Raw genomic sequence first — 12588 nt, forward strand, 5'->3', positions numbered from 1 at the left:
GGTGCGCATGTGTGCGGGCACGTGTACGGTGTGAGTACAGGTGGGTGCAGGTGTATGTGGAGGCCTCAGGTTGATGCTGGGACTCATCCTCCATCTCTCTTTTACTTTATTCACAGAGGCAGCGTCTCGGTAAAGCTCAGGGCTCTCCAATATGGCTGCACTCACCAGCCAGTCTGCTGGAGGGATCCCTGGTCTCTGCCTGCAGGTGGGCTGTCACACCTAACCCAGGATTTACACACGGCCTGGGAAATCTGAGTTCTAGTTCACATGCCTGCCTGGCAAGCCTGAGCCATCTTCCCAACCCCAAAATTACTGTTTTAAAACAACCCTCTGAGGTTAGAGAGATGGCTCAGCAGTTAAGAGAACTTGGCTGCCCTTCCAGAGGTCCTGAGTTCAATTCCCCAGCACCCACATGGTGGCTCAGAAGCATCTATAATCTGAATTACCTCTTTTGGTGTTCATGAAGGCAGAACACTCACATACATAACATAAACAGATAAGTTAATATTTAAAAAAAAAGTAAAATAACCTCTGTCCTTAACTTGGGGTTGCAGTTATTTTATTTCTGAGGATATTGTAATTTTAAAAGAATTTTCCTATTATTTTATATTTCCTTCCTCCTTGCCCACTCTCTTCATTAGAGCCTTCTCTCAAATGGTCACTGTTCTTGGCTGGCTGATTCTATTTTAAAATAGGCATATCCAAAACTGAGGGGATAGAAAGTGAGCTAGCCTTACGCCATGGCCAGGTGTGGCTTTTTTTTCCCCGTGGTAGTCAGAAAAAAAAAGTCATTTACTGGGTGGCATAACATAACAGAAACTTGTTCATGGGTGTGTCGGAAATGGAGACTGCTGGGCGGATGTGGCACTGCCAGCCAGCCTCTGCTCCCTCCAAGCAGTTCTCAACCTGTGGGTCGTGGTCCCTTTGGGGGTGTGCGTCACATATCAGAGATCCTGCATATCAGAGGTTTACATTATGATTCATAACAGTAGCCAAATTAAAGTGATGAAGTAGCAATGAAATGATTTTATGGTTGTGGGGTCACCACAAGATGGGGACCTGTATTAAAGGGCCACAGCATTAGGAAGGGTGAGAGCGGCTCCTATAGGAGACAGCCTGTTCCTCTGCTTGTTCGTCCCCGCCTCTCTGATGGTGGCTGGGGTCCCTTCACGTGCGGGGTTGCTTCACTAGAGGCTCTGGGTCACACTGCTCACTCCTCTCTATATGGAGACTTTCCCCATCCCCCACTTCAACAGGACCGCTGGTCACATCGGTTGCCTCGTCCCAGGAGATTATCCAGGAAAACAAAAAAACAAAAAACAAAAACCTCAAGATCCTTAACTTAATCATACACCCTCAGGAAGCTTGAGGTGGGGGCTGGAAAATTGCACATTTGCATTGCTAATGAGTGCCAGGGGACCTGCTGGTGTGAGACCCACTGGGTTGTTAGGTCTAGGCAAATCTCACTGGCCTAGAAACAGCCAAGGCTCTTGCTCAGAGTGTCTAACCTAGGTCCGAAGGGAGCTCTGCCATTGTGGTGGTTCGAATGAAAATGGATGGCCCCTATAAGCTAACTGGGAGTGACACTATCAGGAGGAGGTGTGGCCTCTTCACAGCAATAAAACGCCAGGACAGCCATCTTAAGGCCTTGTCATTGAGGCAGCTAACAGTTGTGGGCTTCTGGGATTAGGAACCCCATGATTTCATGGCTGCCAGTGTTCTTGGTGCAGAGGGGACATACCCTAAACTAGACAGACTTTGAAAACGGCCCTGGCATACGCTTGGGCACCTCAGGCTTGATGACATCTATGCTGCCAAGACCAGAGGGGCTTCAGCCAAATCTCCCTTGCGGGGAGAACGCGGGGCTTGACTCCAAAGGAAAAAGAGGCCTCAAGGTTCAGAGGGTGGAAGGTAGAGCCGGAGGCTTTGGTTTGTTCTTAAGCAGACCTTTAAGCAATTTTCCTATTTGCTGTGCCCGTACTTTCAATCCCTGTGCCTTTTGGACTCTCAGGAGGCTGAGCATCCTGGTCCTGGATCTGCACTGTGGGCATCAAAATTTTTTCTTTTCTTTGAAATCAAGGGTGACTTGTCAACGAACTCGCCCAGGTCTAACCTATTTTAAATTGTTTTGTTTTTTTCCTTTCTGTTGTTCTTATTATTATGGGGTTTAATGCAATTCAAAAGACTTCTTTACGTGTGTGTGTGTGTGTGTGTGTACAAGTATGCTCATGCTTTGTGGTAGAGCTTGAGTTCCATTTGCCATTTAAAGTGATAAGGAAGTCTTGATGTGTGGCCTGCCAGCCTCTGAAGTCAGCATCATTGCTAAGCTGGGCAGAAATGCAAGTTCATCTGGACCCCACTCCTGAGTCGTCAGCTCTGGAGGTGGTAGGATATTGCAATGTACATTTTAAGGCTCCTTTAGGAGCCTTCTGATAAATGATCACTTAAGAGCCTCTGCCATGCCTTCTTCCCCCCTTCACTGGCAGAGGAGCTCCCAGAGGGGCGTGGACCTGTTGCTCCAAGAGCATCACCTCCAGCCACAGCGGAAAGACTCACCATGTATCCGTTTTAGAAGTAAATATTCCTTCCATGAAGGCTTCAGGGGGCATCCACTTCACTGGCAGCATGGCGCACCCTCCCTTTCTGTAGTAGCTGGCCCTGTAGGGGAAGAAGAAGCCAAGCTTGGATCTGGAGTGTGTGTGTGTGTGTGTGTGTGTGTGTGTGTGTGTGTGTGTGTGTGTGTGTGTCCATGAACAGAAGCTCTGCCCGGAAGCTTGAGAGAGGGGCAGCCACACGGCCGGCCTGTGAGAAAACTGAAATTAAAGACAGGTCCTCGGTGGCTGGGGAGGAGAGCAGGGGAGCACAGATCACTCAGTTAAGAATCTTGGTGTCACTTCATGGCCCACCGGGGGCCGTGGAGGAAAAGATCTATGCAGGGCTTAAGATCACTGCTAACAGCTGTTTAGATTTCCCTGCTGGGCTTTGTTTATTATAACTCACAATGAATAGCATTGCTCCGTCCTTACAAGTACAGTGTGTTTCTGATGACCTACAGCAATTCAAATTCCAGAACGAGAGGGCTGAGAACAGGGCTCGTGTCTCAGTCATGTCTGCTCCTCCATGGTACGTAGACAGTGGCGTTTCATTCACTGTAGGCACTCCACAAATAACTTAGGCAGCTGGCCGGAGGGTGCCTGCCATGACACACTCAGATAGAAGGGCAGAGAGCTGGGCATGGAGCTGGTTTAACACGTAGAGGAATTAATTTATTAGTTTTCATCAGTAAGGCCATTGATGCAACTGGCTAATAAGAACTAATAAATTAACTCATTTACCCGTTAAGCCAATTCCACACCTAGCCTGGTGTTCTGTGCCTGTGTGTGTTGTGGGAGGCAGCTTCCTACCAGCTGTCTGCACTAATTAATGACTTCAATAAACATGTTCTGAGCAGTAGAATGTATCAAGTGCTCTGCCATGCACTGAGGACATAAATAAATCATAGTCTCTCTTTCTTCCAAGGATGCAGTTCAGTGGAAGAAACACACACACACACACACACACACACACACACACACACACACATACACACACATACACACACACACACATACACACACACATACATATACACACACATACACACACATACACACACATACACACACACACATACACACACACATACACACATACACACACATACACACACACATACACACACACACACACATACACACACACACACACACACACACACACACACACACACACACCTGAAATTGCAGCGTTGACACCACGTGTGATAATACAGTAGGTATGGAGTTCTATGGATGAAAGATTGGTTTTATGTATCTAAAAATAAAGGAAGTGGCAGGGGGCAGCCTCACAGGGAGGCATTTATGGAGCTGGTCATGGAGTTCTCTCCGGAGACCACTCCGGGCCCAGGATATCTACAAATGCATGGTTGAAGTCTGGCCATAAGGGATTGCCCTGGTTTAGATCTAACTGTACCTAGATGCCATGCACTATAGCCTGTCACCAGCCTGCAGCACTTCCGGGACGGAGGAGAACCTCTATGTCAGCAGTTCTCAGGCTGGGGTCTTGCCCCTTTGGAAAACCTCTGTCTCTAAAACTATTTACATTATGATTCCAAGAAGTAACAAAATTACAGTTATGAAGTAGCAACAGAAATAATTTTGTGGTTGGGAGCCAGCACAACATGCAGAACCGTGTTAAAGGGCTGCAGCGTTAGGAAGGCTGAGAACCATTGCCCTAAATCACTGCTTCATCACTTAGGTCGTTAGAAGAGTGCTGTTGAAGATATGTGGACCATGGTCCAGTCATCCCTTTTTCTATCTTTGCCTTCTGGCCACTATGAGGTGGACATGGTGCCATGTGCCCCTGTCCCTATGTACTGTAATACCATAGGCTGGAAGCAGCAGAGTCAAGCACATGACTGAAGACCGAGGGCTCTGAAGCTGTGGTCTTCCTCTCTGACAACCTCCTGGAAGTCAGATTTCCATCTTCACAACACATACTTGAGATAGATGAATTTATAGGGAAGACCCAATAGGGCACGGACCGCTGGATAACATCCTAGACTGCTGTACTTGAAACTGGAGGTGACCCCCAATGTCCTGAGAAAACACGGGAGGCATGCAGAGGTGTGTGGAGGAAGCTGTGATGGTTAGCGCCGATTCTCAGCTTGACAGAATACAGAATCACCTGGATGATGGGCCTCTCTGCACAGGCCTATAGGGGATGCCTGTAAGAGATGCCTATAGGGGGTGCCAATAAGAGATGCCTATAAGGGGTATCTGTAAGGGATGCCTATAGGAGATGCCTGTAAGGGATTCCTGTAGGGGGTGCCTGTAAGGGATGCCTATAAGAGATGCCTGTAAGGGATACCTATAGGGGTGCCTGTAAGGGATGCCTATAGGGGATGCCTGTAAGGGATAGATTTCTTCAGTGATTCTGTCCTCCATACACGATGCCTTAAGGTCCCAGCATGACAGTAACACCCTTGCCCCTCGGAGATTCTTATTCTCACCAAAGTCCTCTGTGGCCTCCAATACTCTTACACGTGTCTCAGAAAATGAAAGGCGTATTAGCCATCGTCCCACTTCTGTGCATTAGGGAGGGGCCAGTTAGTGACCCTGTAAGTACAGCTTGCTCATGCCATCCACCAAGTCATAGTTGTAAGTAATTAGAAAAATAAGAAACTACAGGTTGGGAAGTATGAGGAGAAAGTGCAACGGAACTGCTATATTTATATTAAAAACCCTTTATTTATTACAGTCATTATCATATCTATAGTGGTGAGGACTGAGATGGGACCTTGTATGTGCATGACAGCTGCTCCACCACTATGCTACCCCTCCGTTCCCTCCTGGGTAGTTTTTATGTAGTGTTGAGAATGTGATAGGGAAACAAACACATAATCAAACAATGACGCTGAATGGGACTTCTGAGTTTTGAACTACATTTCTATGTCTCTGAGTGTGATCAATGCCCAGTACCTGGCCCTTCCTGGGGAGCTCCTGCCCCCGATGAACGCCACTGCAATCAGTTAGAATGTCTGAGGGGAGGGATTGATTTAAAGCCCATTCCGAAGCTTTTCCACATCAAGTGTTCATGTTATTCTGTGTTAGAACATGGCAGGATAGGAGGGCTGGAACCAGAGAGGTAAGAGAGATGAGCTGAGAGGAGACATGCTGTCAAGTACCGCCCAGAAATAGATGAAAGGGTCCTATGGCTTGGAAGACACTCGTTCAAATTCCATGTGGAGAGTTGAGAAGATACCAGAGGATGTAAGAGGCAAGTCATCACGCGCATCTTTTTGAGGACACTGGATGGTGGAGGAAGGCTTCGGCAGAGCAAAGCAATTCTCTCACCTGTAGATGTCTCGGGCCATCCCAAAGTCTCCGATCTTTGCTATTCTTCCTGCTCCTGGACAGGTGAGGAGACAGTTTCTAGCAGCAATATCCCTGGGAAGAAAAATAGATAGAAAATAAGATTGTCAAATTTATGTATAAAACGTCCTAGGATCTTCCTTCACCTTCAATGAAGCCCAAACAGCTCTTTTCTTCGCCCTGTATTTATGTTGCTATGTTATACTTCACTGTGAAAGAAATAGCAGCACCGATTCTAGACCAGGACTAGGGGACCTGGTTGTAAACTGTGGTGGTTTGAATGAGAACTGTCCCTCATGGGCTCACGTAGTTAAACACTTCCTGGATCCTGATTGGTAGTGATTTTGGGGTGAGGTTGTGGAGTCTTTGGGAGGCAGAGGCTTGCTGGAGGAAGTGCATCACTAGGGGTGACCTTTAAGTGTTGAGAGCCTCACGCCACTTCAAGTTCACTCTCTCTGTGTGTTTACAGGTGAAGATGTGATCTCTCAGCTTCCTGGTGCTTCTCTCACCATGATGGACTCTCTCCCTCTGGAACCATCAGCCCAAATAAATGCTTTCTCTTAGAATTGCTTTTGGTTGTGAGTGCTTTGTCTCAGCAAGAGAAAAGCAACTAGTATAAAGTGCTTAGTGAAATATGAGCGATCATGCCAAGTGTAATATAAAGTAGAACTTGCTGGTCTTTTCTTGTGTTCTAGGGATTGTTAAAGTCTAATTCTCATTAAAACACACAGGCGTTATAATGATATACACACACACACACACACACACACACACACACACATATATATATATATATATATATATATATATATATATATATATAATGTAATAATCTAAAACTAAGGACAGATGACACAGGGGCATGAGAAATGCTGTTCAGCTTTGGTGTGCTCTTATACACACAGGATGGGTTAGTGTTTTGCCACCAGTTTGAAGAAGCGCTCTATCCAAAACATTATGACTTCAAATTCTAAAAGGTTACCATATTTCTAAGCATTTCTAGATTTTTTTTAAAAAAGTAGCCAATATAGTTCTGACACCTATAACTTTTACCTAATGCCTTTGATAAGCTGTGCAGCTGTAGAGTCACATTTTCTGAGAAGTTGGCACTCCGTTCCTGAGCTCCAGATGGCTCATTTTCCTGCTGCATGCCTCTGAGGTGCACTGCTGGACTTGTCCACCTTGACCTGAGACAGCTCCTTCCCCTCTGACACACACGTGGGAACTGAGGCCCCAGCCAGAGGCTTAGAATGTGGTGCTGATCATTTTAAAGACATGTGTTGGGGATGGAGCAGGGGGGGGGGGGAAGAAGTACCTTAGGGGGCACAGATGGTGTTTTTATACATTGAGTGGTTTCCTTGGTTGAGGAAGGATTTGGAGGATATACAACTGGCCAAGACAGCATTTAACAATTAGGATGCTCAGTGGTTCGAGCACACACCGTTCTAGCATGATGAAATTCAGATCCCTCAGAATCCAAATAAATGCCAGGCATGGTGGGGGCAGGCCCACAACTCTGTCACCTGACAGTGGGTACAGGGGGTCTCCAGAACAAGCTGGCTATCAAGACCAGCCATATCAATGAGCTCTGCATTTGATTGGAAGACCCTGCCTCCGTGAATATGGTGGAAAAGTAATAGAGAATAATTCTGACATCACTCTTGGGCCTCCACGTGAATGAGCACACATGTGCACGTGCCGCGCATATGTGCCCATATGTATGCAAACCATGCATGCATTCATAACACCACACCTGCACACACACACACACACACACACACACACACACACACACACAGAGAGAGAGAGAGAGAGAGAGAGAGAGAGAGAGAGAAGAAGAAGAAGCTTGAGAAGATAGCATGAATCTGTATTCTTAGCACTAGAAAGTCTCAGACAGGAGGACCTGAATTTGAGGCTAGTCTGGACTGTAGAGCAAGTTCTAGGCCAGCCTGGGCTACCTAGTGAGACCCTATCACTGGCTTAGCAGGTAAGAGCACTCGCTGCTCTTGCAGAGGATCTGGGTTCAGTTCTCAGCACCCCAGTGGTGGCTCACAACCATTTGTAATTGTGGTTTCAGTACTCTTCTGATTTCCACAGGTAACACACACATACACACACACACTGTACATACACATACACATGCAGGCAACACTTATAGTCATTAAAACATCCAAAAGAAATAAGTGTTTAAACTTAAATATTTTTAAAGGTTTGACTTTTAAAGATTTCTGGCATGAGAATTGGATGCTGGGAACCAGTTCCTAAGGTTGAGGTTGAATTTCTGAGAAGCAGTGTAGTTGACAAAATGTCTAAATAGATCCTTAAAAGCATAAAACAGCATCAAAACAAAGGAAAACAACCAGCCTCTAATTCTCAAGATAAATATAATGACGTGGATGGGGAAAATGTTTACCTCTCCCAAAAGGTCTCTTCATGGAAATGTATGAGATTATTGCTTAAAAAGTGGCTTGAATGATAAGGAAATAAATAATACCACCAAACACGCGAGGAATTGGTAGAACAGTACATACATCTTGAAATGTCCATGTCCAAAAGCAACAGATTTTAGTGAAGAAAGAATGTGGGAGTGTGGAGCTCTGGTGAAAGAGTCTGCTTTGAGTTCAGTGGCAGTCTGGGACTCTGAGGGTGAGAGTTCCCATGATCCTCTTAGCTAGTGGGAAGCTGTAAAAGGCCTTTGCCTAATACAAACTACCACAGGGGCCCCGGAGGAAAGCTCTGACGGTGGTAGGAAATTTCCAGACATTTCTTTTCATTTCAAACAAGTCATTCAACACAATCTTTGCTTGCCCTTTGACAATTTAATTTCTTGAAAAGGACGAAACGAGAGACTGGGGAGGTGACTCAGTTGGTAAAGAGCTTGCCATGGAAGTACGAAGGGCCAAGCTTGGCTCTCCCAACACCCACATAACAAACCAGGGGCGGTGGCTTGAAGTTGTAACCTAGCACTGAGGCTGCACAGACACAGGCAGATCCCTGAAGCTCCTTGACTGGGCAGCCTAGCGGAAGTGATGAGCTGTGCAATAAGGGGAGGACTCTGTCAGAAATAGTCAGGTGGAGAATGGTTGAAGAAAGCACTTGTTGCCATCTTCTGGCCTCCACGTGTGTGTGCACACACTTGCACCTGCAGACATATGTACATACAACCACACAAACATGAATGTTCTCCCTCCTTACCGCCCCCCCCCACACACAGAGAGAGAGAGAGAGAGAGAGAGAGAGAGAGAGAGAGAGAGAGAGAGAGAGAGAGAGAGAGAGAAATCAAACTATTACTAGGAGATCTAATTCTGATTTCCAGGAACCATTTTTAGATCTGGATGGAGGTGGGCATCTTGGGAGAACGTGATCCTGTTCTCTCTTACAGAACGTGGGGCAGCATCATAAGGAAGTGGATCAGGAAATGATCCCTCAAGCCATCTCCATGGGAAGCAAAGGCAGACGTCACAAGTCACCAAGGTGAGACACAGATTGCTAGTGCATGAATCCAGACTTACAGACCATGGGCAAAAGATGGGAAGGTGGCTGTAACAGTGGCTGGTTTCCAAAGGGGCACAGACTTGCCTCAACTGAGAAATGGTAGAGCCCAGAATTGAGGCTTGTGGAAAGTTTTGGGCACAATGAAAAGAGGCAGCCGAGTGGGTAGCTTTGGGTGAAGGCACAGAGGACTGGTCCTGGTTGCCATTTTACTCCTGTTGACCCGAATGGCTTGCAAGTTGGAAAAGGTTAGAACCAAGAGGAAGGACTGGGGAACCAAAGCAGTGAACGGGCAGTGAAGGGAGGAGGTGGCTCGAGAGAGCCTACTGCCTGGTCTCCAGAGGGGCTCTGAGAACCTGCAGCGCCTACTTCCTGATGTCTGCCTCCCTCGGCCCATCAGGGAGGATGCCTGGCTTGTGCGTGCTCACACACTTCCCTTCTAAATGCACACAGGGCCTTGTCTACTCTGTGCCTAAGTGTGCGAATGGCGATGGGCATGCCTTACATGGTTTGAAGACACTGGCTGATAAATAATTGGGAGTTCACCAGGCTATCACTTATGGAGTTAGAACAAGTCATTAAGAAGAGCTTTGCGAAGGCCCCAATAATATATTTGACTTTTCAGATTCCAGGTCAGCTGTCGTCAACAACCACAAGGAAGAATCCATGATGTCCCTGAGCACTGAGTGTGAGTGTGCTTCAGTCCACATAGCACTTAAGTCCAAGGTTCGCATATGGCAGAAGAAATGACACAGAAGTAAAGGGAACTGTAATTAAGCTTTTCTTCAGAGTATATTAGAAAAAAGTTAATTTATCGAGCCAATGTTTAGTATGCAACAGTATGCTGCGGATACAACGATGGATTGATGAAGGACTCCTTTGCAGTTTCCAGACAGAGAACTCTCAAGGTGATATAAGGCTTGAACGTAAAGGCAGGAGGTGGAGCATGGAAGGGCTAACGTGCTCACCAGCCTCTAACTAGCCCTTGAGGGGAAGTGTAGAACATTTAGATACTGCTCACACGGACGGGAGATGCCTTGGGACACAGGTTCCCTTCCAAAGACAAAGATGACTGACCCAAACCGTTCTGGAGAGAGACCTAGTCTGCACTAGAAATGGGGGAGGGGGATTTGCTCTTGGGACAAGCAGGGGAGCGTTCAGAAGGCCAAGGCGGTGGCAGCGGACGCCACTGACTCACCGGTGGATGAAGTGGTTTTCCTCCAGGTACTGACAGCCGCAGGCGATGTCCCGAGCCACGTGCAGAAGATCCAACATGGCCAGGGAGGTGGGCTGGTTCTGCGGGAAGACAAGAGCACTGCTGATGAGGCTTCTGCAGGAGAGAGGAAGTTGGGGGGTGTGTGTCTGGCTTCTGTTTGGGAGGAGGTTGAGCTCTGTCATGCTGCTCTACCCGGGGTCTTGCCCCTTTAAAAGTGCCCCCAGGTGAGTCCTAAGTGCAGCCTGGGCTGGGGTGTCTGGGCCACAGAATCCAGCAGGGCATTCATTCCTATTCTTTAATGTGTTCTACTTACCCTTCTACCCCAGACTTCAGGTACATGCTACAGCCTGATAAGCACCCCCCTGCCCCTGTGTGTGTGTGTGTGTGCGCATGCGCGCGTGCACGCGCAGGTGGTTGTGCATGTGTGTGCATTAGAGGCCCCAGGTTGAAGTCAGAAATCACTCTCTTTCATCTTAGTCACTGACTGCAGCAGGGTGTCTCAGTCACACCCAGAGCTTGCCAATATGGCCAGTTTTGCTAGCCACTTGTTCTGGAAATCCGCCCCCCCCCCTCTCAGCCTTCTGTGGCAGGAACGGCAGGTAGGTTACCATGCCCACGGGGCTTTTACATGAAATGATGTGGGACACAAACTCCAGTCCATGGGTGGCAAGCACTTTAACCACAAGTGTTTTAACTATTGAGGGCATCTCTCCAGCCCTTGAGATGCTTTAAAGCACAGGGCTGGAGAGATGGCTCAGGGGTTAAGAGCGCTGGCTGCTCTTCTAGAGGACCTGGGTTCGATTCTCAGCACCCACATGACAGCTCACAATCGTATATAAGTCCAGAGTGCATCTGACACCCTCTTGTGCAGGCAGTGCACACACATGGTGCACAGACATATATGCAAGCCAAACACCCATGTGCATAAAAGAAAATAAATGAAGCTTTAAAAATGTTTTTAAACATTAATTTTCTTTAAGATCTTGGCATAAAACCTTTTTGGAAAATGCTGGGCAATTCAGAGCAACATTTAGCTATTCTGTGTGAAGCCTCTTTGGTATGCTACACCACCTGTGGACACACCCCTCTGGGCCTCTTGGGCAGTGCCATGAAGGTGACCCCTCATCTCAATCTAAATGCCCAAATTGTTTAGCCGTGTGTCACCATCCAGTGTCATATTCATGTTGTTGTGTTTTTGTACTGTGCTTATTTTACCAATGTGCCCAAGTAAACTTTGAGATCCCCAAGATGTGGTTTATGGATACAGAGATGATCAATGAAACAAAAGAGTCCAGGGCATCAGTTCTCAACCTGTGGGTCAAATGACCTTCTCACAGGGGTCACATATCAGATACCCTGCATATCAGATATTTACGTTACGATTCACACCAGTAGCAAAACTACAGTTATGAAATACCAACAAAAATAATTTTATGGTTGGGGGTCATTATAACATGAGACACTAAACTAAAGGGTGGTAGCATTTGGAAGGCTGAGAACCACTGATTTAGAGGGACTCAGGCCTGGAATCCAGTAGACCCCAGACCTAGAGGCTGGGCTATACCCATCTATTCGCAGTGTCCTTGTTTTTCCATCCCAAGTCCCTGGGCTATCTCTCGGCATATTCTGTGGAGATTTACTGGAATTAGCTCTGTACACTAAAGTTTCATTCCTTTCTCACAGTCAACCAAACACTATGAGTTAAGAGGCATTTTGTGACCCTGAGTATATGGAGGAAACCAAACAAACCCTCCAGCCCCTCCCCCTGCCCCCGGAAAGCTCTTGCTCAAATACACCAGCAATGGGGGTGGGGGTGGGGCTCTGGAGGAAAGCACTCCAATATATAAAGCTGCTTTCAAAAGGGCCGTTTCCACAAACAGTACGGAAAGCTGGAACTGAACCAAGAATTCCAAGTCCCGAGTTCCAGCCCCAGCTTTCTCCTTCCTGTGGCCCCTGGCACGCCAGTAA

General features: G+C 47.1%; 1 protein-coding gene across 2 annotated transcripts in view; it reads right to left on the reverse strand.

The window, feature by feature from the left end:
- Positions 1-12588, reverse strand: part of ALK (ALK receptor tyrosine kinase) — a 710702-nt gene that overhangs the window by 9682 nt on the left and 688432 nt on the right. For both annotated transcript variants that reach the window (XM_084791237.1, XM_084791238.1), the window contains 3 exons: positions 10603-10700; positions 5895-5987; positions 2557-2658 (listed from right to left, as the gene is read on the reverse strand). In XM_084791237.1, coding sequence (XP_084647363.1) covers positions 2557-2658; positions 5895-5987; positions 10603-10700 — 293 coding nt within the window. The remainder of the gene's footprint in view (positions 1-2556; positions 2659-5894; positions 5988-10602; positions 10701-12588) is intronic.

The sequence above is a fragment of the Acomys minous genome (assembly GCF_964271855.1).
Source record: "Acomys minous genome assembly, chromosome: 8".
NCBI lineage: Eukaryota > Metazoa > Chordata > Mammalia > Rodentia > Muridae > Acomys > Acomys minous.